Source organism: Triturus cristatus, chromosome 11, assembly GCF_964204655.1.
Source record: "Triturus cristatus chromosome 11, aTriCri1.1, whole genome shotgun sequence".
NCBI classification, from domain to species: Eukaryota; Metazoa; Chordata; class Amphibia; order Caudata; family Salamandridae; genus Triturus; species Triturus cristatus.
This window is the reverse complement of record NC_140594.1, coordinates 1,100,723,159-1,100,750,706: the sequence shown is the minus strand read 5'-3', so window position 1 is coordinate 1,100,750,706 and position 27,548 is coordinate 1,100,723,159. Positions and strand designations below refer to the sequence as shown.

Genomic DNA, 27,548 nt, shown 5'->3' with positions numbered 1-27,548 from the left:
ATAATGCATGGGGAACTGTAGCATGCTGCAAACAATAAAATATAATTACACAGTCCCTTAGTCACTTTTTATTTTTATTCTACAGTAAGATGTTGACTGTGAGGAGAGGAAAAAGAATATTCAATTCTTTGATCAAATCCTATGGAATTCATCAACAGCCAGCACTAATGAATCTTCGCTATCTACTGAGGCTGAACAGCACTGCAGTAGACTGGAACACTGTGCATGCTGGGAAGGTGGCTGTTATGACTGCTTCCACTGATGGGTAAAATCGATTTAACTTCATTGGATTCCAAATTTGAAAACCTCTGTTTCCTGGTCGGTGGGTATTGGTTATGCAACTAGTCGTCAACATTGTTTTGTGCATTCTTCTAGTTTTTGGCTTTTTTTCCATAGTTAGTTGTCCTTGCTCTATGAACTGTAATTGCTCTCCACACCCACCTTATTTATGGCAAGGGCAGTTTTTTATCTCTGATGCTGCATTCAATACAGTTTAGGTTAATGAGCACCGTATTTAGGAGATTTAGTAAATACTGCATGAAGGAGAAAGAAGAGAGTGAGTAAACTACGGGCACGATTCACAGAACTAACTTAAGACAAAATCCAAAACTTACTACTTTTGGTATTCACAGAAGGCATTTAGTAGTAGTAAAGTTAGGATTTTGTCTTAAGTCTGTCCTAAGTTTGTCTTAAGTTTGTCTTAAGTCTGTGTTAAGTCTGTCTTAATTTTGTCCTAAGTCTGTCTTAAGTCTGTCCTAAGTTTGTCTTAAGTCTGTCTTAAGTCTGTCTTAAGTCTGTCTTAAGTCTGTCCTACTACTTTTGGTATTCACAGAAGGAATCTAGTAGTAGTAAAGTTAGGATTTTGTCTTAAGTTTGTCTAAAGTTTGACTTAAGACAGACTTCCTTTGACTGTATGGAAGTATCTAACACCAATCTCTTCTGTAAGACCATGATTATTTTGTCATCTAACTAATCTGATATATAACCCAGGGAAATTGCAGTGGCATTGTCTACTTATTGCTGTATCTCGGTATTACTTCTGGTCTCTCAAATAGCCTGTCCTATATCATAGTTTGGAAATAGAATGGAGAAAAATTGATTTGTTTCTGTGATTTTGCAGTTCCCCCCCTTTTTTAGAGAGGGTGTATAGCAGAATGTCTGATACATAGGGCAATGCAGCCAGAATAACAGAGGTAACCAAGGATAGACTGTTGGTCCATAAAAAGAACAAGCATATCCTTCTTGTTGTGTAAGTTTGTGAAACACCATACCAGTATGAAGGTGGTATTCATTGGAGGTGATTTGAAAAGTATAGTTTCTACAACAATGCCAAAATTCACTCTGGCCCACAAAGACACTCTGGTTGTGCTTTGTGCTGCTGAAAAACCACCCGCCATTCTGAAAGGACAAGATGAGTGACATCAGGTTTTCTTGTAATGACTGGGGAGACCCCAGCATATTCAGACAGTCTTTGACCATGATAGAACAGATCAAAGTGAGATTTGTTTTTGCTGAAGGGCACTCTGATCAAAAAAATACTTCTCCCCCACGTTAATGGGCAAGTGAGTGTAGATTCAGCAGGAAGAAAGGCTAATTGTTTGGCTGTATTGATCAAGCAACAGCAAATATTTGTTTTCATACACAGAGTGGTTGCTCTGCTCAAAGATAGGTTCAGTACAGTTGAGTTTCTTGATAACTCCCCACTCCAGAGCAATGATATATCCCACTAAAAGCCAGAGACTTAGGGAGACAGCTGCTTCCCTAAGGTGGAAGCAAAAATGATGAAGGATGATGTGTGCAACATTATGTGCCTGTGGAGGTGCAGGTGAAGGAGGTGGTTACTGGAGATCCAACCCTCCGGCAGATGGAAAGGTAGCAACAGGAACAGCTCCAGCAAAGAGATCCAGTCTGAGGTGTGATGCAGGTCTGCAAGCAGGCAACAATGGCAAGACGCACTGAAGCAGAAGCGTGAATGTATCTAGTTGTCCTTGTACTTGTACATATTAATGATAATCTTCATGTTTTTGGGTTGGATGGAAGATAACCTGTGTGCAAGAGCAGATGCCTTCAAAGTTGCAAAACGCTTACTTAGAGACATCAATCAACATTTCAGAATCTCAAGTTGCTTATTAAGGGACCGAGGAACACACTTCATTTCATCCATACTGCAGGAGATTAACAAAATCTTAGGAATTGTTCAGCACTCCCACTAACCCTATCACCATGAAACAGGAGGAAACGTAGAACAAAATAAAAGTACTTCCAAGAATAAGATAGCTAATATATGTACTTAGACACAACTGAAATGGCTGGATTCCCTTGTCTTTATGGTCCATTAGTGGTGTACCTAGACAGAAAACCAAGCTGAGCCCATACGAGATAGTTGAGGGGTGGCCCATGATGTGGACCTCAAACCCTCCCATCCCTTCTACTAAGTAAGACTTACTACTGAATGATGATGTCGCCTTACAATATTGCAGAAACATGATAAGCTGTCTTCAGATATGTTGTTCTCAGGTTCAAGTTCTCTTACTATTGTGTCAAACTGAGGTACTGTTTCTCACTCTAAGAGGCTCATTTCTGCAACAGAGATAGATAGATATATCAGGAAAATCAGTTTCTATAAGATACATAGCATCATTAGCACTACATAACAGAGCAGCCATTTTTCGCAGCCAAATCAGTGAGGGCATATTCCCAGGACTTCATCATGAGAGTATTGCAGGCAGCACACTTAACCACTGCAACTTATTGGGTCAACATCAAGGCATTCAACCAATTCTGTACATATTGAAATTTTTTATAGGGGTTCCATCAGATATTAGAAATCCTGTTTGCATCGAGAGGTACCTAAAGTCATGCGTCACTCCAAATGTGTAGTTTGAGTTAGTGTGCACTGTTACAATATTTTCTCAGAACCTGAGCATGCTTAACATAGGCAATCAGCAGCTTTCAACAATTTCATTCACAGTAGGTACAGTGTATCCTGCTATCAGGATGCCTTCATCCTTTCTGAGAAATGAGTAGGCCTGGGCGAAAATTTCGTTCCGTTCGCGGAAATTGCGATAATTTGAAATTTTCGCGTTCCGCGGAGAGCACGAAAAGGTCAAAATTTCCGGTTTCCGCAGCTTGGCGATAATTTGTTTCTTGCTCGCGCTGTAAAATAATACATTCTCGCGCGCGCGCGCGATCGCCTTACCTGAATCCCTGCATTCGCCGACAAGTTTTCTTGATCCGGTCGTGTTCTCCATGAGATGTTGTATTGTTTTTAGCCATTTGTGCTGTCTCGCGACAGTTCGCGGCCGCAGTGACGTCATGCGTCGCGCGATCACGTCTTTCTTCTCGCGATCATGCACCCCGAGACAACTCAAAACAAGATGGCCGCGCCCGCAAGCAACCACATGGGTAAGTTGGCGACCCGCAACCATGCAGAAAATCTCGTGAACATGCGGTAAAAAAACTTCCGCATTTTCGCGATATTTCCGCTTGTTTGCGATAATTTTAAACATTTTCGCGATAATTTGCGAAAGTTAATTTCGCAAATTCCGCCCACCCCTAGAAATGAGCCATCCACAAAATACATTAATCCCAGTTTGGTATGGGAGTGTCAGTCAATTCAATGCAGGGTATGGTGACATATGTAGTTAGAGACAATCGTTCTCACTCTTCAAGGGAGGAATCCGAGACATGGGGTACAAAGTGCAACAGCAGACAAAACTAACATGAGAAGCAGACAATAATAATATCTCATACATGGACGATCTGGCCTTAGAAACATGTCACGTTTGGGAGAGAGAAGAGCAACAACATCATGGGGCCTCACAACAGTCAAAGTGGTACTGAGTAATATGTTTTTAGAGGCTTTGACAAGATGGACAGCAGCAGCTACAGAGCAGAGTCAGGGTGGGAGCCCAACCACAGCTGTTCAAAATCTGGGGGAAAATAGGCTACAAGCTTTCTCTGATCCTCATGATCTTGGACGATACTCTAAGGACAATGCTGTTACAATGATAACAATATAGAGTGAGATGTTTAGTGTATTCAGACAGACCCAAAGCTGGTGCAGAAGTTAGTGCTTGCTTTATTTCTACAAATGCATTTTCAGCTTATTTAGACCAGTGCAAGGGCTCAGGGGTACAGTCTTGCATGGGCTTTGCCATAGGAATAGTTTTCCAGATTACCCAGTCATACCCAAGAAAGTTCATACCTAGGAGATGGTCACTAGATGAGGCAACTTACTATTGGCTTCAATGTGCTCGGGTGACAGGTGGCACTTGCCAGCTGAGATTTCACGACCAAGGTATCACCCTCTGAGTAGACAAAACTGCAATTTGTGTTTCGAAGCCATCTGCCCCTTTTTAGGCCTTTCAGTGAGGAGGTGAAGGGAGTCTACCGTGGAGTGATCTAAAGTAGCAACTGCAAAATCAGTTCATCAACATACTGCTCCAAAGTAGTCCCACCAGGGAAAGACCAAAGTGTCCAATTCTTTTTAAAGCTTACGAAACGATTGACTGAGACTCCATAAATCCTTGTGGGAATCTCTGAAATTAAAGTTGGGACCCTTTGAATGAGAACTCGCAGAAGACCTGATTCTCCCTGTGTATGGGGATAGAGAAGAAGAGAGAGCAAAGGTTCACCATGGTAAACCATTTGGTGCTTGGTGGGGTTACAAATGATGCCAGGATCGTCTTGTAAGAAGAATGGAAGAAGACTTTGGTAAATTGATGCAACTAATACAAGCAAGAGCTGACTTGTTTAAAATGCATGTCAGGGTGCAATAATACCAAGGTTATAGTGGACTTGAAGCTGGCTCAAAACCAAATATCAATTGATTAGGAAAATATTACAGCACACATCAAGGTACACATGGGCACTGGCATTTTCATAGTACATGGATAGGCATTAAGGCACATATGCAAGAAGATTCATGTTCTCAGAAGGTATGTCTAGTGAATGGCCCACTAAATGAAGACACATGCAGTCATCTCACTTAATATTCCCCATTACAGAGTCATTTTCTTGCAACTGCATGGTAATGGTTGGTCTCCTGCTTATTGTAGAGGTCATTTCAGGTGAGAATTTACCACCCCACCATTACCATACTACTTGTATTTGCCCGTAAGTTCAAAACAAAAATTGTGGACTGGGTTGCAACTCTAGGCCCTATCCGACTGTAGTAATCAAGTCCACACTGGTAGGTATGATTCAGATGATTTATTCAGGTTGGTTACAGGATCAGTAGTTAAGACAGTGAAGAGCCAGAGAAGAGCCCTTAAAGAGCCCCACCAGGAGCAGCCAGCCAGGCGCTCAGCCCATCTCCAACTGTGTGTTTCACAGATCAACATTCCACATGACATCATCACCCAGTGTTCCACTGATGGAGAAGTAAATAGGAAGAAACACACTGTACCAAGATATAACATATCCTCCTTCCTTCCAAACGAATAACCAAACAAAGAAATAAAGAATCAGATAAAGAGCTCAGAAGAACCAAACTAAATAGAAGGATACAATGGCGAACAGAGCGAAGGTAGAAAAAGAGAAAACAAGCAAAGTTCTTAAGGAAACAGAAAACAAGCAAAGGTCTTAAAGAAACAAATAACATAACTTGTTTCCCATCCTCCTTTCTACAAATGAGAAAAAAAAAAAACGTCAATGAGTACTCCCTCTGCACTCCAACTGGCCAGGTGGGTGTGCGAGAGAGCAATCACATCAGTAAGAACAAGATGACAGAGAAGACGAAAAATGCGTAAGATTAATTATGCTTCCCTGTGATATCATTAAAGATAACAAAACATTTTTTAACAGCACTGGGTAAAACAACAGAGAAAGATCTTAGCACCCAGTGAACATCAAGTTAAAGCGCAAGGTGACTTACATTAACAGTAACATGAAGCGCAGGGCGGCTTACACACACAAGAAAAAAAAAACATGAAACACAGAGCGACTTATACATACATAACATGAAGCGCAGGGCGGCTTATACTAACATGAAGCGCAGGGCGACTTATACACAACAATAACGTGAGGCGCAGGGCAGCTTACACACAAAACGCAAAACTCATGAAGCGCAGGGCGGCTTATACATAGATATAACGTGAGGCGCAGGGCGGCATATACACAGATACACGTCCATAATATTGACGTTATGGAAAGGAGCCCAAGGCCTGGTCACCCACACCCGATTGACTAACATGGATTTTTGCCTTCCAATGTTTCTTTGAAGTACCCTTTTCACATTTTCCTCCAAAATGCATAACTCCTGGTCCCTATAACTAATTGTTGTTTTGGTATTGTTGTCTCCATTACAGGTGTTCTCTTTGTATTATGTTTGTGATTATTTTTGTTTCCTTTCTTGGACTCTTATGACTTTAAAGTTGTCATGGGTATGTGCTGTTTGAGGACTAAACTCACATTTTCTCTGAAAGAAGCCTATTACTTTAGTTTTAGCTGCCAGATAGTGGTCAGGGACTCCTCATTAAAACCAGTGCTTACAATAGATTTACTAAACTTTGCCACATCTCCTTTTCTCTTCTCCCTCTACTTGGAATCCAGATTTTCACAAACATCACGTTAACTCACACACTCACGGAACCACAAGCTATTCAGCAAGGCTTAGAGAGAGAAGAGCTAAACATACTTTGAGCCAAGCCTCTTGCTTTCTGAAGTAATTTCACAGTTAACATCTCCCTCTTCTACCGGACAATTTACATAGACACACAGTAACCAATAAGTCAAGCTCAGATTGAACATGAAGCAAAACTAGGAATAGAAGCACCTAACCAGAACTCTGTCTGCAGGAGTGAAAACATGTAGAAATACAATGATTGGATTGCACCACACTCCCACTTCCACAAGGAAATGTCCTTCATATTTGTAAATTGATGATTAATATGCATCAGCATGACCCTACTACAGACATTATTGATATCTGTAAGCAGGGTCCTTTGCCACTATTCCATACTAAATGAATATACCTTGGTCTATAGAGAGGCTACAGAAAAAGCTAGCAGAGAAAGAGTTTCACTAACAAAGCCTACTCTACTATTAACAGTTTGTTTACCTGTTGTTCTTTTGCAGGATAGGACTTGCCGTCGCCCGACGCCTGGCACAACAGGGTGCCCACGTGGTCCTTAGTAGTCGGGAGCAGAAGAACGTGGACAGAGCAATCGAACAGCTTAAGTCAGAAAATCTGTCTGTGTCAGGGACTGTCTGCAGTGTCACAAACAAAGCCCACAGGAAGAACCTTGTTGAAATGGTGAGTGGAAATTTCAAAAACTCATTAGAACCCAAGAGAGACCATGATTGGTTCCTTCTTGTAGAGAGAGGAGAAATAAATTCAGAGTTCTGGGCTGGCCCTTGGGTTACGTGATTTCTGAAAGCTCGAGAGGTAGAATACCATTAAAAGATTATTTTTAGTTTATTTGTATTTCATACATTTGAGATCCAATTCCTTCAGAGGCAAGCAGAATTCTGAAAATAGTGAGAAATGATGTGTGTCTTACAATGTGTCTGTTGAAAGGTAATACTTTAGTTTCACATTGTGGCACCTCAGCCTGATTCAAAAAATTGAATATTTGCAGTACCACCCAAAACAAGGCCACAACGCAGAAGAATAGTCATATTATGAAAGTTAGTTAAACTGCCTCAAATAACAAATAAGTTACACAAATCAGAGACTGCACAGTGACTTCAAACTAATAAAGTAAATATGGAAACCTTCTCAAGAAAATCCCTGAACTAATAAATCTCACATTTGTCAGGGAGGTGATTTAGCACTTTTTCCTTTGTTTCAAAACAAAGCGCAACTCATGAACTGTGAGGAGTGTTAATCCCTAAGGATTTTGTTGTTCCACAACAGGTTTGGTCAACATGTAAATCAAATATCAAATATTTCAGAATACAATGTTGGGCCTCACAATAAAGACTGACAAGTATTGTAAAGAAAACCATGAAGGTTTATTGAAGACTTAAAGGCATTACAAAAACCAAAATAAATGGCAAAGAGTATGTCAGTCTTTTTACATATAAATGCATGAAGCTCAGAATAAAATGCAATGTATGAAATAGCAGAAATGAGTATAATTCAACCCAAGTAAATGGATCACAAATCATAGGTCAGATTAAAAGAGTGTTGCCTTCTAAGGATCGGTGGAGGCCAATACCGTCTGGTTAAAGCTTATTTTATAGGGTGAAGTACAATTAGATTCATACATGTGGTGTGACTGTGCAAATGTATGGCAAGTCAATCCAATTATTTTAAAGTAGGAAGATAACTGTTTAAAATCACATTTGCCTGCACTATTCCACAGATTCATACAATATAGCTCCCATCCTGTCTCAATAGTTACAGCAAATCACTACAAATCAAGGGTAGGTTCTCATGAGAATCACACCTTTGACCCATATTTAAAGGACCTCCCAATGAATCAAAAATCAGAAATGCAGTCAATAAAGCACATAAGCCCACTCAATAACTGATATCCAGACCAATAGAAAAGTTCATGCATTTTAATATAACATTTTAAAATAAGGTGACACAGTGTCAATGGTGTCAATAGTAGGGGTGGGCGGAATTTGCGGAATTAACCTTCGCAAATTATCGCGAAAATGTTTAAAATTATCGCAAACAAGCGGAAATATCGCGAAGATGCGGAAGTTTTTTTCCGGCATGTTCGCGAGATTTTCTGCATGGTTGCGGGTCGCCAACTTACCCATGTGGTTGCTTGCGGGCGCGGCCATCTTGTTTTGAGTTGTTCTCGCGGTGCATGATCGCGAGAAGAAAGACGTGATCGCGCGACGCATGACGTCACTGCGGGCGCGAACTGTCGCGAGACAGCGCAAATGGCTAAAAACAATACAACATCTCATGGAGAACGCGACCGGATCAAGAAAACTTGTCGGCGAACGCAGGGATTCAGGTAAGGCGATCGCGCGCGCGCGAGAATGTATTATTTTACAGCGCGAGCAAGAAACAAATTATCGCCAAGCTGCGGAAACCGGAATTTTTGACATTTTCGCGCTCTCCGCGGAACGCGAAAATGTCAAATTATCGCAATTTCCGCGAACGGAACGAAATTTTCGCCCAGGCCTAGTCAATAGTATAAAGGCTTTGAGGGAATAGGACAAGATGGAGAAATGTGAAATCAGAAATTAATCTAACTCCCAAGTGGGCAGCAAAATCGTGAGAGTGCTGAACAGCATCCCTAGTAGAACAGGAAAGTCTTCTGGCTCACCCCAAAAATAGAAGGTTTTTATACATTATTTAGCCCATATGAAATTAACAGAACTATAGAATCATTGTGGTGTGAGTAAATCTTTAATTTCATCAGCAAACGAGAGCACAGTCAAATTGCACCTTATATTGCCTTATAAAGTAAGCGCCAACTCACTACATGAATTCTTATTCTTCTCTGTCTATGCTAATGTCACCCAGAGATGCTACAACAAACGAGATACATAAACAACAGTGTGGTTTATAAGTGAACAGGGCACAGTGATCTGTTGGAAGGACATTGAAGATATAGTTGTAGATCATGACTGAGCCGGACAAAGTTCATCAAAGTATGCATGAACAATAACATTATCAATGTAAATCAACAAATAATAATCTGTTCAACTTGGTGCTACAGGAACGACAGGCAATGAGATGTGCAGGAAGAAGACATGAGTGACAAAGATTGCTTCCATCTTGGATAAGATGGTGTTTTAGTCTAAATTGAGGCCTAGTTAACAAGGGTCAAGAAAATACACTTCTACATATCATCGATAGCTTCTTTCAAAGCCATTACTATATACATGTGTACATGTGTGATCAAGGTGAAAATAAATTCTGCACATTCTTAATGATGCACAAAAATATAACCACATTAGAAACACCTTAACATTACATGGGAGCTGCCCAGGCATGTCTATCTTGTATCTCTTCACTTCTGAGGTTAAATGGTGCACTGTTTTCTTTTTTTTATTTTTATTTTCTAGCCCTCATTTGTAGACAAGTGAGAGGTCTTTTAAGCAAGCCAAAGGTTTATTTTTGGATCTCCAAAGAAAAGTAACGATACCGTCTTGGGTACCCGTGGATCCAACAAAACCAGCTGCCGTAATCCTAGGGAAGGTATATACAGAAGATGATATCTCTTCCTCAAATCTCACTTATAACATAATCATTGGGCCTTATAAAATTTGTGAATTTACCGGATAATATGTTGTTAAGTTATTAACCCAGTTATCCCAGGTCCCTCACATTCTGATTCTTTTTCTTGAGAACTAGTAAGATCCAGTCTATGGATAAGTTTCACCGAGGTTACCCAGTCTCATTTTATTGGGGGTTGAGAGGAGATCCATTTTAAACAGATTCACCTCCTTGCAAGCAAAATTTTCAAAAATAAAAGGGAAACTTATGAGTTGGAGAGATTATAACTAATACTCTCCTCCAGAAAAAACCCAAAGATAACCAAGATCAGGCTTACCTTGGTTACTTGCCCCAACACCTCCGAAAGAGTCTTACCGACATTATACCAGAAACCCTGGATAGAAGGACAATGCCAGAATATATGTAGGTTGTCCGCATCATCAGAAGCACACTTCAAGCAAACCTTCTGCCGTTCACCTCCCAGTTTTGAAATTTTCTTCGGGGTCCAGTATGCCCTATGGAGTGTGAACATATGGTTTCTCTTAAGATGGGCAGCTTTAACCACATTCCATAAAGTGTGATCGATACTTGCCATAAGTATGTTATGTTGGTCAAAGGCAGGTCTCTTCCCCAGGGCTCTTCCATAGGTAGTAAAGGGGGCTCCCACTTGACCAAGAGCCAATACCATTTGGACCTCTTCATGTTGATGTAGGGGCCCCCGTAGGACGTTTTCATTATCTTCATTTACTACTCTCGCTTTATCCAATTTAGCAGCCCAACTAGATAACTGATAAAACTTAAATCTTGAAAGTCTTTGATGTGTAGTGTTAGAGAGTACTTCCCATTGAAGAAGTTTGTTCTCTTGTAAGAGTTGACCCCAGTTCAGAACACCTTCTTCCAATAGAGGAGTTGATAGGCTATCTTTTAGACAAGCAGGAGTTCCTGGGGAGTTCTAAATAGGGGCCCCTGGACGGTAATATGGGATTTTAAAGATCTTCCTTGTATAATACCAAACTTCACAGGCAGATCTTAAAACCTTAAGGAAGAGGTAAACAGGAGGGACCTTATGTTCTTTAATTGAAAGGCATAACAGTAAAAACGTAGGTCAGGTCCAGCAATACCCCCTCCAACGTTGTGCATTGTAACTTCCTCCATGCAATCCTTACCCCCTTGTTAGACTAAAGAAAACTATTTATAAGGCCTTGCATATCTTTCAGAGAGGAGTGGTTGAAATATAAAGGTATCAAATCGAAAATAAAGGTAAACTTCGGCAGGATAGACATTTTGATCAAATTAGAGCAGCCCAAAATAGACTACGGAAGACCACTCCAGGATCTTAGTAATGCATATAGGTTAGAAAAGGCCAGTTCACCCTATCGAATGCCTTCGCGGCATCGAATGCAAAGATCGTGAGAGGCAAGTTATTAGTTGAGGCTATGTGAATCGCACCAATCAAATTATGAGTTAAATCGTGAAGTTGACGGCCCCTAATGAACCCCTTCTGATCAGGATGAATCAAGGAACCAATTAGCGGGTTCAACCTCCCTGTTAGAATTTGCGCAAAGATTTTATAGTCAAAATTCAGCAGGGAAAAGGGCCTATATGACTCACGTTTTCTTGGGTCTTTATTTGGTTTTAAGATCAAGGAGACAGTAGCCTCATCCCAAGATTTAGGGATTAAGGTGTTATCTAAAAAAAATCCCATCCAACAGATTAACAAGGACAGGGGCCATCTCCTCTATCAAAGCTATATAAAATTCATTAGGAATACCATCAGTACCTGCTGCCCGGCCCTTTTTTAGGTGTTTCTTCACAGACTTAAGTTCTTCCAAAGAAATGTTCTGATTCAGCAGACTAGTTTGGTTTTCTGAAAGGGATGGTAGAGATATACCTCCATATATTGTTTAATTTGGGACTCCGAAACTGCTAGGTCTTCTGTGTATAAGTCCTCAAAGAAGCCTGTTCTATTTTGAAATTATCTGAAAAGATGTCACCAGAGTCAACCAAAAGTTACTTCTTTAATTAAATTCCTAGTTTGGTTTATCCGACTCTTCCAGGCAAGGAGTTTCCCACCTCCTTCGCCACATTCATAATTAGCTAAGTTGCTCGCTTCTAGGTGGTCTATTAGCAGTTGTCTCTTAGCTATAACCTCTCTATTTTCCTCCCTGCCCGATTGCATATCTGTGTGGGATTTACTTTCATTCCTTACATCTTCCAATTTCTGAATCGTACTTCTACCCTCCTTAAGCTGCTAAACTTATTACACAGCCTCTAATAAAAGCCTTATAGGCATCACAAATGACCTTCAATGAAGCCGAGTCTTTGTTAGATTAAAAAAAATTATTACAATGTATCTTTCTTCAGCTGTGATATTATTAGAGGGTCAAGGAGTAGGGTTCTATCAAAGGTCCACCTTTTAGTTGACACACCTCTTGGTATTTGTAGCTCTAAGACTACAGCAGAGTGATCAGAGAGATGCTCTGGGACACGTGTTACAGAGATCGTGCAATTCAGAAATCTTATATCTGCCAAGAAGAAATCAATCCTGGAAAAGTGCCCATGTTTTTTATTATGAAATGTAAAATCCGGAGGGCCACCTGATCTCTTATACTTCTTCCTCCAGATAGCCATCAGACCTAAGTCCTTCATCAAAAGTTTAACAAAGGAACCCATCTTTGTAGTGACTACCCTGCCCCCATTAGATCCGTCCAGAGCAGGATTTAGAAGAATATTAAAGTCGCCCCCCATAATAATAGGAAAGTTAGATTGACTCAGATGACTATAAATAGTATTCAGAGGTCCCTCATCATCTATATTCGGACCATAGTAGCATACAAGGGTATACCATTCATTCAGAATTTTAATATCACCAATGATCCATCGCCCCTTGGAGTCTGCCTTAACGACACCTAGAGGTGCTTTAGCTGAGTGCTTGATAATCAAAGCCACTCCTTTAGTATAACACGTTTGTGAGGTATGGATTGATAATTCCATCCATCTCTGCTTGACACGAATCAAGACCAATTTGTCCAAAATTAAATGGGTTTCTTGGAGAATAATAATGTCATACTTTGATTGATTCAGATATTGAAAAAATCTCCTCTGTCTACTCAAAACCCTCAGGCCATTAATGTTCCATGTTAATATTTTATTTTTAATAGGAACTAAATAGAGGTCAAGATTGTATCTGAACCACCTTGCAGAATTTAGAGATGTCACAGACAGCCAGCAAGTTAGCTGTTCAGGAACCATTCCATTTTTATTTACAATATCCTGTGTATTACACCAATGAGGATTTTTTTTTCTTTTTTCCCAAATATGCTCCCCACCCGGTGAAACTTGAAAATAACTTGCTCTAACTATGACACTCCTGACCCCCTCCCCTCCCAAGGGAACCCTCCCAAAAAATAGCCTGGGCCTGATAATAACCACCCAGTAGAGCTTACCCCCTCCCTCTGGAAACTACTTGTGCAAAGAGGCAAAACAACAAGTTATCCATGGGCCTTAATTTGATCTATAAAGAGCCCCACCTCCTTAGGCTCTCTGAAGTTAAACATTTTATTCTTCCACATTACTTTCAGAAGAGCCGGGAACCTCAGTTGCACCGTTGCACCTAAAGATCGCAATGTTGGGATGAACTTCCCCAGTTCCCATTGTCTTTCCTGTGTTATTCTAGAAAGATCCGATCTTATCCAGAACTACCAATCTCCCTTAGTAAAGGAGCCAGCTTTGAGTGCAATGGATAGAACGTGTTCCTTCAAAAGAAAGGTTTTCAAATTAACCAGAATTCTTCTAGGAGTGTTTGTGTTTTTTGAGAAAGGGTCGCTATGAATTCTCTGAATGTCAGTTTCCAGGAGTCAATAGTTGGAATAAACTCTTTTAAATGGTCTATAAAATAACGTTTGATGTTTTTACCCTCCAAACCTCTGGGACATTAAGAACTTTAATGTTGTTTTGTCTGCTGTTGTTCTCGATGGTTCAATTTTGTCCAACATAGATTTTTCTCCATCTTATAATGGTTGATGGAAATCCTAGCCTCCACCCGTCTCTCAACGGCAATACTACCAGCCGCTTGAAACAGCCGACCCCCGACGAAGCACGGGATGGCCCACGCACACCTCGGGCCAGGCTGCCACAGAAAGAAAATACCACAGACTCCCATGACCCCAGCGGCACCCAAAATACCAGAGGCAGACCCGCCAAAGATAGCGGAAGGCGGCAGAGAAAACGGGAAGCAAGAAAACATTCGCCTCACCGCTGAACTCCACAGGACGTCGACACACAGGATTCCCCTCAGCCTGATTGGGCCAGGTCCGGGAAGGAGCCACGTCTCTGTCATATCTCCACAAGAACCGGACTCAGAGAAATGAAGGAGAAATGCCGGAAAGAAAAACGCCAAGCAGAGGACAAACAGGAACAGAGATGAAAACTCTTTCCAATAAGGTTCAGGGACATTTTAGATCGGGTAATTTAGCGAAGTACTGCGGAGGAGCATGGAAAAAGCTCACGGCAGGACTAACCCGCCGCCATGTTCCCCCCCCCCCCACTGATATTCTACTATTGTACTTGGGCTTTCAGAATTAGCAGTCAATGATCTAGGATTCCCAACCCACTGTGCACTCTAATCTTCTGTGAACTTAATGGCAGAGTCCATGCCCTGTACCATTACAGATTATCACAAATGCACCATCTCTTACCTTCAATGGTCTGCTGGGCTTTTGAGACAAAGCTACAGTGTCCATTATGGTTTATCTATGTGTTGTTACCCCATTACAGTTCAAGTGTGTATTCTGGAAATTTTACAGCACTGGGAGACTCAGTAATTGCTTGGGATGCTACATTATCTTCAAATAGTTTTTAAACGGGAAAGTTCTGCATTGTACAACAATAAGCATGTTACTAAACTGGGCCCACCAACAAGGTACAGCACATTTTCTTAAGCTCAAAAGTATCAAGTTTCATACTATGTTTGAAGAATCATAGCAGCCAGATTAGTATAACACTGGAGTTGCAAGATGGATATTGTTTGTGGTCTTTACTGGTTTCTGAGAGTCCCTTTTTATGGTAGTGATGTACAGCTCTTTATAGCCATTTATTTATGTGTATTTTTGTTTATTTATTTAGCTAGTTCTTTTTTTCCTTTGTTTCTGTAATTTTTTTTCAATTGTTTCTGTAAAACACATTCATGTGACCTAGGGAAAAATGTAAGCATCTGCAATGAGGAAGAGGGATGGAGAAAGCAGATTAGTAGTCTTAATTAAGATGAAAATGTTCCATAGAAGAGGTGAATCTTTGAATGCCAGTAGAATGACAAAAAGCTGCTTTCCTGCCAGAGATCCAGAGGATGAGGGTTACACATGGAGGAGGATTGTTGCTGCTGGTACGTGTCCCCAATCTATTTGTTTTGGTGAGGAATTTGAGAGAGAGGGTTGGGAGGCCGAAATAAAGCTCAGATTTGGAGGGTAGACAGTGCAAAGGTTGGGAAGGTAGTGAAATGTCAAGTAATGCAAGACTTTCAATGGTGGTAAATGCAATCCTTTGTTTGACAGGTGACCAGTGAATTGATTATAGAACTTGAATAATATGAAAAATGCTTTTCAACTTGAGGAAATGTTGGCAGACAGCACAGCTTTGTGCTCTTTGTATTTTGATAAGGATTTTGGCTTGAAGGACCTCAATTGCACTAATCAATGCAGAAGAAAGCCATAGTTACAGTAAAGGAGATTTGATCTTCAGCTTGTAGAAGTGGGCGAGTACTTCGCAGATCACACAAATGGACGAACAGATGGTTAAAATAATGATCAAAAAGCCATGTCATAACTTGCAAATCTGGCTTGATAACAAGCAAAGTATTTAAAGTCTGGTCCTTGACTTTTTGAGTCCTTCGAGTTCAAATGAATGATACCTCCTAATAGCTCTTTGTCGCTGTAGTAGTGCCACAGATTCATTCTTGCAGTGGTTGCCCTTAGTTGCTTCAATAGAGGATTTCATTTGAACTCTTTAATAATGAACTCCATTCCATCATTCCTTCTCATTCATTCTCTTCATAGCTATCTTGGAGGTCCTCATTACTGTAGAGGAGGCCGTAATTCCTGGGGTTGGATCACAAAACATTTTTGACTGGTACTAATGCTAATATAGCTTGTGGTGGTAAATAAAGCAGTGCTTGCAAAAACCACATTTTACCACGGTATTTATGAAAGCAGATTTATGGTGTTAGTAATGTGTGAGCAGAATGTTTGTGCATATTTGTGTGTTGTATTTTGTTGCGGAGGGGATGTTGTATTTATGTGCTGTTGTGCGGTGGTGAAAAATTGTGTTGTGTAATTATTGTGCTATATTGTGGTTTTTTTGTTTCATTCTGGTTTGACTGTTTTGTCCTGTTAGATTTTTTGTATTGTAATTATCCTTTGTGTTATATATTTGTGTCATTTTTTGTCATGAGTCTGTCTGACATGTATGCCTAAAGCCATATTTTTACCAATTCTTTAAATATGCATAAAGGTGCTTTGACTGCACCCAGAGAAGCATAACATTCTCACCTACTGGTGTATCATTCTGCATCCAGGGAACTGGTTCAATTGGAATTCATAAAGGTGCATTTTAATTCTGAAAAGTACACTTTACCATCATACTGTGTGATAGGTTCAAATCATTATCTCCTTTATCTACTTGGCCAATGTTAATATGACATGATTGAATATAATAAACAGCATTTGTAACACACGTAAACAACATTTTTGAATGCCTGTGTTTACAAGCATTGAAAGAATAAAAGTCAGGCCTATTTGCTTTGTCAAGGCCTGTTCTGTATCTGAAATGAATAGGAAAAACATGAAACTAAGTTCAAAGTCAATTCATTCATTGAACTTATGGATGCAGACAGATTTTAATGCTACTAACCAACTCAAACTGCATTAAGTGATCCTAATTTCAACACAAGAAATACACCATGAGGTAGTACAGAAACTGTATCTAAATAATTACAAATGTGGGGCCATATTATCAAGGAACGGCAATAACATTATCGCCATTTTAGCGGCAGGAAACTGCTGCTAAAGCGGCGATAATGGGCTTGATAATATGCCCTTGTGAATTCCCATAGAAGCCCAAATTCTGGTGTGAACCTGGGCTTCTATGGGAATTCTCAAGGGCATATTATCAAGCCCATTATTGTCACTTTAGCGGCAGTTTCCTGCTGCTAAAGCGATGATAATGTTATCGCCGCTCCTTGATAATATGGCTCTTAGTTTGCTGAAACAACGCTGAAGCAAAGTATGAATTATGATGATCCTTTCCCAACATATTTTGTACCCTTTTGGAGCGTAATTCCAGTCAAGAACTCTCCAAGTGCAAACAATTGGAAGGCCAGCTTTTGTGAACATGGTTAAATGGATAAGGGAATCCTTGTAGTATACAAAGATGTGGTGCCTTCAGTACAAGAACATCCCTCAAGCCATACCCCTTTCACGTAAATGTCAACTGCCTGTATTCTCCATTTGGAGGGGAGACCAGCACTCAGCTATATTTCTCTCAATGTAGGGCCAGATCCTACCATTCCTGCCAAGAAATTATTTTGAATATGGCACTAGACACAAACCTGCACCAAACTGTTTTATTTCAAAATAAAAAAATGCTCAACTCGCCCTGGAAGTCATCTTCCCTGGTGTGGGGGGTATTATTAACTTGGTACTGTCCGTCACTGCAAGGGTTTGCTTGACAGTGATGGACTGTAAAAAAATGGCTACCTGCCAACCTATCTAAATTGAGTGGACAGACGGATATGTAATTCTAAGAAAAATGGATACCAGACACTGGGGTTATGGTGGCCAAGTTAATAAACTGCTGGGGTTCTTTACAGCACTCTTTGAGTTTGGAGGTTATTTAACTGATGGCAAAATCTAAGTTTACAATTAGGGAGGCAGTATTCTAGGTTGGCTATACCAATAAATCTTAGGAATTGTCTTAGGCCCCAATGTGGATGTCCATGTATGTATGTCACAATCAATGAGTGATGTGAGGATTTTTTAAGTTCAGAGGGAATCTAGGCTTTCTTAAGAACTATTCTCATTATAGTAAGCTAAAAAGAATGTGTCCTCTGTAGTTTCAAAAGGGAGAACATACTACTCAGTGTGCAAGATGCTGTAAGATTAGAGCTGGAAAGATTATGAGAGAAGATAAAATTGTCCCTGTGAAGTCCACGGTGTGGTTGGCTTCAGTAGTGGTTTCTTGCAAGGCTAGTAGGGACACTGGGCTGTGTATTGACCTCTGGAGGATAAAGAAGAAGTACTTTTGGACTAATTTCCATTACCTAATTTGATACAGATGTTGTCAACTACTAAACCTGACACCAAGTTCTTCACTACAATGGATGTAACATCTTTCCATCATATTGGACTGCATGATAGTTCCCAAGATCTCATGATATTTGCCATACCCATGGGATGTGATACATTTTTAAGAATGACGTTTGGCCTAGTTGCATCAGCTTCTAAGTTCCAAAGGGTGTTGTTGGAGCCCTGGATGGGTTTAAATATGTCCAGTATGATATGCTGATATATTGTAAGAACTGGGATGAGAAAATGGTTAGGGCATGATGTGTGTTAGAGAGAATGAATCAGGAGGGCCTCACCCTTAAGAAATATAATTTAAGTTTTGGACAGGAGCTAATTTCTTCTAGGACACACAATCTCAAGCAATGGGGTAACATCAAAAATGATCTGGTGGAAACCATCACAGAGCTATGAACTCCAAAACCAAAGGAAGAGGTTCTGCCTTTTCTGGGGATGGTAGAATTCTATACTAGAAACATTTTCAATATTCTTGACAACACGCTAGTTCGAAGCACATCATGAAGAAGGATGTTGATTGTTTATAGAATGATAAGTGCAAGCAAGAATTTGAGGGTCTTAACAAAGTTGTAGTGACAGCCACTGATTTATGTGTGTTGTGTCGGGTAGAACTACTTTTTGTATCAACGATCTGCTTTATTGCGGAAAGATAACAATAAGGAGCTTTTAACAGCATGTGCTTTCAGAGTATTCAGAGGAGAGGAGTATAATTACCCTGTAATAGAGAAGGGGGCTACAGCTGTGAATGGGGCTGTAGAAAAATGTGGCGTTTCCTGTGAAAATCTTAATTCACAATTAGATCGCATAATGAATCCCTGAGATAGATTTTTTGTAAGAGGGGCCGTGACTTGGTATCTGTTTGCATTAGTAATTGGGTTGTCAAGCTTCAAGAATACTCATTTGATGTGGAATACATACTTGGGTCTGTCAACTACACGGCTAACTGTTGCCAAAATTATTCTCCAACTGTTCAGATTCAGCTCTAAAAGAGTGTTCAGTGGAAGAGGAGTTATGTATTGAAGAAACTATAGATCTTACCACCCAGAGTGTAATTACTGAGGAGGAATGGAAGAAGGGCGAGGGGGTTGACTCTAGTTTTCAGCAGTGTTTGGAGTTTAGGAAGAAAGAATGGCTTAGAAGCGAATTCTTTGTTCTGTACCTTACCTGTATAAGTCAATCGTGAACTCTTTAGCAAAGAAGGGCTCTTATTCTGAGGAACCAGATTAGTTGTCCCAAAAGGGTTAAGGAGTAGTGTGATTTACATTGCCTATGGGGAACATGAGGCGATTGTTGAACTAAAGGTGCATCTTTAAGAAGATTTCTGGTCCCCGGGTATTGATTTGGCAGTTGAAATGTCTGTAAAGATCATGTATAGAGTGTCAGAGTAATAATAAGGGTTGCAAATCCCACATTCCTCCGATGGCATGTAGGGATTTATCTAATGGTCCTTGGTTGGAAATTGTGATGGATATAGTGGTTTCTTTGAAAGGAGAGGGATTATCATAACATTTTTTGAAGGCCTAATCACTAACAATGTAAATGAATTCAATTCAAAGTTTAGTTATGCAAATGTATGTAAGGTGGGTATTCTTAAAAGTTGGGATGCTTTCTGCTCTCCTGGATCTATGTTGTACACCGCAGTTTTTTCCTGTCTATGAAACATTTTCTTTAGGCCTAAATATGCTAACTAATGCCATATAATTACATGGTGACTGCTTCATGGTCCTCTAATTCTCTGAATTTGTTTTTTAATAAGGCTTTAGAAAAACATGGGAGAATTGACTATCTATTCTCAAACGCAGCCATGGGGCTGGACGCCAAGAGCATCTTTGACACCACAGAAGAAGAGTGGACTGAGGTAAGACAGCCTAGCTCTTAAAAGACTCTTATTTTGAGAGTCCCCACCCAGCTCAAGAGTATTACTGGGAGGCTCAGTAAAATATACTTCAAACACAATTATATACAAAAATACAGCTATGTTAAAATTGACCTTAGAAACTGGATGCAAGTTCACAAAATGTACTATGAACCAATCAAAAGCTACAACTGAACAGATTTTAGATATAAATACTACAATGTGAAAACACTATAGATTACACTTGTTTTCACAAAGGAAATGTACATTCCCTTTTGGTTTCCAGGTGAATTGTACAGTATTAACATTACTATGCATCAGGCTACACTGAATTTTACTGAGTCCCATCTGCCAGAAATGAGACTTATCTGCAGACAACAATCTTCCATACTCAGCTACAGTACAGGTCTGTTTCCCCGCCTTGAACAAAATCTACCAGACACCCTTTCCTAACTAACTACAGTCATTAGAACTTATACTAAAAGGTGACACTGGCTGTTGCAGCTCCCACATTCTACCAGGATTATTACAGTGATCGAGCATCCATTTGGAAGGCTTGCACCGTAGGAAAGGATACAAAATGGAGCGCACCCAAAATGGAACAAAGAGCTTTTCAGAACATGGACTGCAGCAGTTCACCAAAATGCCATTACTCACCCAAGTGCACTAATGCCTTATAAAAACCATTAAATACATAAATGACCATGTCACTTCTATGCACCACCATGTAATCAGCAGAGAATCTCACTTCCAGCTATTTCAGCAGCTCAAATACAGAACCAATCAGAGACCTAAAGGCCAACAGATTACCTCCGGTACCAATAAGAACAAGACAGCCTGTAGAGCCCCCTTCATGGTACTCCCCGGAAATGACAGCCATGTGCTTACTTTTGACCCTCTACCAACTCAAATAACAAAGTATTTCAGGAACATGTAGGCCAATAGAGCCCCTCATTTGCCACTTTGGAATCAAGGTTCATGTGTGCCCTGCTCTTGATCACCAGTAGAAAGTGAGCAGAAGTGATCAATTTACTTCTCTGGCCAACTTAAGGACTCAATTGCTATTGACATATGTGAGCATATATCAAATACTCATTGCTAACCAGAGGCATTATTAGTTATGCTGTCCAGTGCTGGAACTGATATTTTGAAGTGGTCTTTCCCAGATTTTATCTTTAAAAAGTTGGTGTCCCATTGATGATTAACTCCTTATGATTAAACGTTGTAAAAGAACTTTGGGTTTACAGAATGCTCCTTGTTTAAAAAAGTGGTAGTAACGGGAGGGAGCTGAATAAATGTATGGTATACTAGTTACTGTTTATTCTTCAGTTCCATACGACAAAGGAAATATGTACAGTACTACCAGGAAATGCTGTGGAAGTACCAGGAGATAAACAAACAATAGCATAATTCTCCTGATAATTTTAAAAGATGTCTTCCAAAGCTGTCGTATTACCAGTACAAACTATGCTACTGATGATATTCCACTAATGACTGGGTTCTTTATACTGTATTGAGAGGGGCCATTTATGATTCGAGCAATGGTATGTTGTTTGTGGTAAAAAAACAAAACCCAGAGGAAAAGCATAAATACATCCTCAACTCCCTCTAAAAATGACTGGCAAGCAGTAATTTCCTAGGCAGTCAAGCTGAGGAAGGCTGATTCTTTTGACTACCTCAGAAAATACATTCAACCCACTTTCATTGTTTCCTTTGTGATTTCAGGTTTTCAACACAAATGTAACTTCGATGTTCCTGTTGGTGAAGCAAGTCCTTCCTCACATGCAGAAGATTGGGTAAGGCTCACAAGCACTGGCGAATGAAGAAATAGTGGGTTATTTTTAGAGCTTGGCAGATGGGATACTCCATCACAAACAAGGCATCCTCTGTTTTGCCATTATCATAGGCTATAATACACTGTAATACAGCGGACAGGACATCTACTTTGTTTATGTTGGAGAATCTTATCATCCACACTCTAAATAGGCCCCAAATGTGATAATGTTGGATCAGAATGTTGCTGCACAGTGGCGGGGGTATTTTCGTACTGCCATGTTACAGAGGTGGTCAGAGTCAATTTTACTTCTGACTGATCAGTTCTAGAGGAAGGGCAGAAGGTTATGGAGAACAAGCCACATTTCCTCAACTCATCCTGACTTGGATATCCTACTGATTATCCTGAAGAACAACAAGGTTTAAGCAGCAAGGACTCCGTAACTGAAGACTGTAAAATTCAATGTAACCATAGCCAAAAAGCAATCCATCGCTGGAGCAATACGCCACCTTTAGAACTCCCTCCTTGCACAAACATGAACTTAACCCACTCTCCATTCTGCATGCACCTCTCCAAGCTCAATCCTTTTGACCCCCTCCTGAAGTAAACACTACCCTCCCCACATTTTGGAAGACTATTTATGGCACACAGTTTGCCCTGCCACACATCATAAGGATATTACAAATCACTAAGGAGCTCCATGACCATCTCGAGGAGCAAAGCAGCAGTTCAAGTTCCTTTCTAAGGTCATGGAACTCTGAGGTGACTTGTAATACCAGGGGGTATATTATTCTTTATAATACATGGTCACATCAGTACACACCCCTAAAAGCCTCTTAAAACCTTGGTGTCTTACTCTTTCATACAAAAGGAATAGTATGGTTTTAGTATGAAGAATGGAAGGGAAATCTGTAGCGTGGAAAATTAATTGACGAAATGCAGTGAAATGTTGCAAAACAATATTCGAATAATTTAAATTTATGTCAAATTTCAATATTGGTGTAACTCAAAATTGTGTAAAAACATGCAGAAATATTTTCTGTCCTGTAATGACACATCGATCTATACAATATATATGTTGCTACACATATCTCCTTTCTGCTGATCAGTGTTTATTTCAGAAAAACAGGTTAGAAGGAAAAAGCAGTTTTCTTTTTCACTGTTTAAACTGTAGCTTTTATTATACTCTCTGACGTGCCTTGCACCTTGGCTGAGGCATTGCCGGGACGCCATTTCTTTTGTCACTGACAGGATTTATACAAGGATTGCAGGCTCACATGATTTATAATCTAATGTATCCTGCCTCTATGTAGATTGCTTTGAATTCCCTTTGTTCTATACCCATTCAATATCTTTCACGTGAATATATCCATGGTATATCATTTGCAGTAGGGTACAGCTGCATCATAGAAAACTGGCATTAATAAAAGTTAAATGGAAGAAGAGACAGAGGGTCTGATTCTGAAAGCTAATTGAAGGTTTGAATGTATCTTTCATACACAATAGCCTTTTTTTTTTACAAGTTAACTAGTTTTGAAATGAACATACATTAGTTACATCCTTTTAAGTGAATTTACCCACACAAAGATTTCTCTGTAATCAAAGTTACTCACTTGGAGAGGGAGTGAAAGGGGGATGTGGGCTGAAGAGCTCAAATGTCTTGGAATGGTGTGCACACCCACAATCTTACACTTTTGTAGGTATTCCCAAACCTCCTTCAAATCCAACCTCACTCCGGAAAATTTGAAGAGTTACTCTGGCAAAGAGCAGGAGTAAACCTCTTTTTAGGCTATGAAGGTAATCCTCTGAAAATAGACATGGTGTTTGGTAGGCTTTTTTTCCAAAGGGAGAAATATTTACACCATGAATAAAAAAAAGGCCTTTCACACATCAGTAACATTACTCTAGGTGCAGTTGTTTACTATACAATTGTACAGGTGAGAATACAAACCTTTTCCAGTATGCTGTATGGCAGGCTTTCAGGTGAAACATTTGTGAACTCCTCAAATTAGTAAAGGTCCTCCCCTCTGCTTGTATATTATCTATTATTTTAAGAACCGGACCCTGAATAAGAAAGACGCGGGCCACAGTAGAGGAAATGTATTGTATTTCTGTAAAGCAAACTACCGATTGGTGCTGAGTAGGTGTGTGTACCTAGCTCTATATATCTCTATGGTAGGTTGGTTAATTGAAAAGTCAGATCTTCAGCTGGTTGCAGAATTCAAATGTTGTATTATGAAGAGCAAGCAAAAGGTAATATCGCTGATGAATCAGGTTTTATTGGAGCAAAAAATGAGTGTAGAAGAGAAATGTCTGGTGGGCACATTATGACATATTAGTATTATAGTGTGCATTTACAATAATGGAATAATCACAAATTACTGTCAAATTGAATTGGTTGCATATTACCCCCAGCAAAATCTGCATAAAAATCAATTTATAAATGTTTGTTAATAATACCACAAGTTGTTTCACATTTGATAGAAATAAGCCTTACATCCAGTGGTAATACAAGCAGAGATTACCCCTGGATTTATAATGTCATCTAAATGAAGGCCTAGGGAGGGAAACATCAAATGCAATGGTTAATTAATTAATTTCAGATCTGAGTTGTCTGAAAAGATATAATGTATGGTATAACTGCCAAAGTGTTTTTTTACACACGATAATTACAGAATGGTATGAATGCTTTGTAAAATGCAATCAAACACTGCAATGTCAAATGTATAGTATTTTGTTTATGTTTATGGATAAGCATAAATGCAGCACCAAAATGCCGCTTTTCAGATTGAAAAAGGCTGTTACACAGTCGAAATACGGCTTTTTTCTGTCGCTCTGTCCAAGGAGACTTGATTCATTAAACAGGTTGATAATTTCCTGTCTTTGAGTGCTGCTCTCTTCCGGATGGAGTTTGGGAGGGTATGGAATATGGGATCCAAGGAAAAGAAAAGATTCTCTTTCAGAAAGGACCTGACCCCTTTCTGTAAATGAATACAACTTTATTCCATTTGTGCATCCAATATTCAGATCCAAATGATAATTAGGATATCATTCACCTAACTAATATTAAATGATTAACACTGCGACATGTGTTTCGAAACATCGTAGCTTCTTTATTGCTGCTGTTATTTGAAAATAAACAAACTTTAAGAATGTACTTCTAAAATACAATAAATCTACCAAAAGCCAAATACTATTTTATATTTATGTTAGTTGAACATAATTATCTTCATAAAGAAATCATACTCAAAATGAAAATGACCCGCTAACTTATAAACCTGCTGTGCAAGCATAATATTGACTGTATGAACATGATTTGCATTCCATTAACAGAATTAAACAGCTTGAATAATAGTCATACTCAGAATGGCACCGCCAAGCTATGTATATGGCATGAGAACAAGATATTCCCTAATACAGAAATATGAATTGTGTAATTTGCATTCATGTAAAAGCACAATTAAAAAGGATTTTATTGGAAAAAAGCTAATATTTTTAATGCGTCAAATTGCATAATTTCAATCTCATAACATGGACCAAAAAAGAAAAAAAATATATGTATATTTTTTTTTATTATTTTCTCAACACAACATCCCTACAATGATGCCAAATATATATTTAACTCTAGGTAGTCATTTAAAAAAAGATGTGTCTGTAAAAAAACAATGTGATTCCAACTTAAAGGACATTGATTAGAAACCTAAATTAAGACCCATCTACCCAAAGGTATTGTAATACCGATCTCCCACTCCCTGCACCCTGTCTACATTTGTGTAGTACCCTTTCTCCAAAACCGATTTCATCAGTTAATTTGGGTAATGTTCTCTATCAAACCACCTGGAGTTTTCTTTTCTCATCAATATGGCTACGTCAGATCAGTCATTAGTTCAAAATCCCAACTCCACATATACCAATATATGTCATAATAATAGTCCCCAATTTTTTTTTTTATTCTATATAAAACCGTGTTTTAACCATAGATTTCTGTTACTCCTCCCAAACCCAGATAGCACGAAGACCTACTATACTGAGGCCAAGTGATTATGAAAGTTGAATATACTAAGGCAACCTCTCAACAACCCATGCCCTGTTAAATCATATCCAAAGAACTCAGTTAACCCTATATCCATCTTGCAGAAAATGAAATTCCTCACCCCCACTCCCTATGTGAATGAAGACAAATAATGATTGTATCCCAAATTTCCTAATTTTAACTCATCTTAAATTCGATCGGCTCACCTTTTGGGAAATCATGCAAATGGTCCTTCAGTACAGAAGTCAACCAATTAACCCTATGTTAAAGGAGACTGAAAGATAAAAAATAAATGTTGCACATCTTAAGTGCATATCCTCACAAGGATTATATTTAACTGTAATTACTTCAGATAAACCAACACTTTCCATTGTTCTTACCTTCACACTTCTAAGAAACAAGGTCCTAATCTGACCACTACATAGTGACATGAAGGTTTAACAAACCCTTCTTATATACCGTTTCTAAATTGCTCGCCAAACAATCGCCATGTGGTCTTATCCCGGAATTTAATCTGACTATTTCTGATTCATTCTCTTGTCTAATTATTAAAACTTTCTAATTTTCAACCCACAATCAATTCTTATGAAAATCTCACACTCATAAAGGCTATAATATAATATATATATTTTTTATAGCACAAACAAATTCACTTTCAGTAAAATGAACCAAAATTCATCAAAGCAGATTAAGTTGTATTTGAACCATGTCTTGTGAAACAATAAAATTAGCTGTGTCTGTACTCTTCAGCTACACATTCATTACTTCAAAACAGATAAAATACCCTCCTTCATTGGATTCTTCTCAATTAGATTTAAATAAAGGAAAATAAAGAGAAAGGTCCCCATGAAATAATCCAATTCAAACATATTACGTTCTAATTCAAAAGGTTTTTCCTTTTTTTAGATAAGAGACGTACTGAGCTGGTTCAATAAAATTAGCCAAAAGCAAAAGCCATAGTCCAATCGTAAACCCCGTCCTTTTGAGGCTTAATAGTGCCATGCTATCAAATTCATGCCAAATCTCATATTAATCTCTCATAACAAAACAATCCCGCATATAAAGGAGACTACTAATGAATTACCTCCATTTCATGTCTCATATCAATCTTACAAATAACCAACACCATTGCAAACGTTCTATCTTAGCATGCAAAGAAATGATTTATAAGGAAAAAGTTTGATTTCCCTTCTAAAATTTAGTCTTCAAAAAGCTTCCCAAAATAGCTGTTGGCAACAATAAAAAAAATGACCAAGCCACAAGAAAAAAAAATAATAACGTGGGCAATTTAATCCTTCTGTAATTCATTAGCCTCTTTTTTCCAAGACAAGGTTAAAGTGACGTACAACATCTTTTCACCCAACAACGAGCCCTCCCGCTCCTTTTTCAGAGGTGCCTTTTCA

General features: G+C 39.2%; 1 protein-coding gene across 2 annotated transcripts in view; it reads left to right on the top strand.

The window, feature by feature from the left end:
- LOC146786069 (dehydrogenase/reductase SDR family member 4-like) overlaps nt 1-27,548 on the top strand; it is a 128,532-nt gene that overhangs the window by 45,921 nt on the left and 55,063 nt on the right. For both annotated transcript variants that reach the window (XM_085633959.1, XM_085633960.1), the window contains exons 2-5: nt 86-265; nt 7,081-7,258; nt 20,240-20,341; nt 22,064-22,134. In XM_085633959.1, coding sequence (XP_085490085.1) covers nt 90-265; nt 7,081-7,258; nt 20,240-20,341; nt 22,064-22,134 — 527 coding nt within the window. In that variant the 5' untranslated portion in view covers nt 86-89. The remainder of the gene's footprint in view (nt 1-85; nt 266-7,080; nt 7,259-20,239; nt 20,342-22,063; nt 22,135-27,548) is intronic.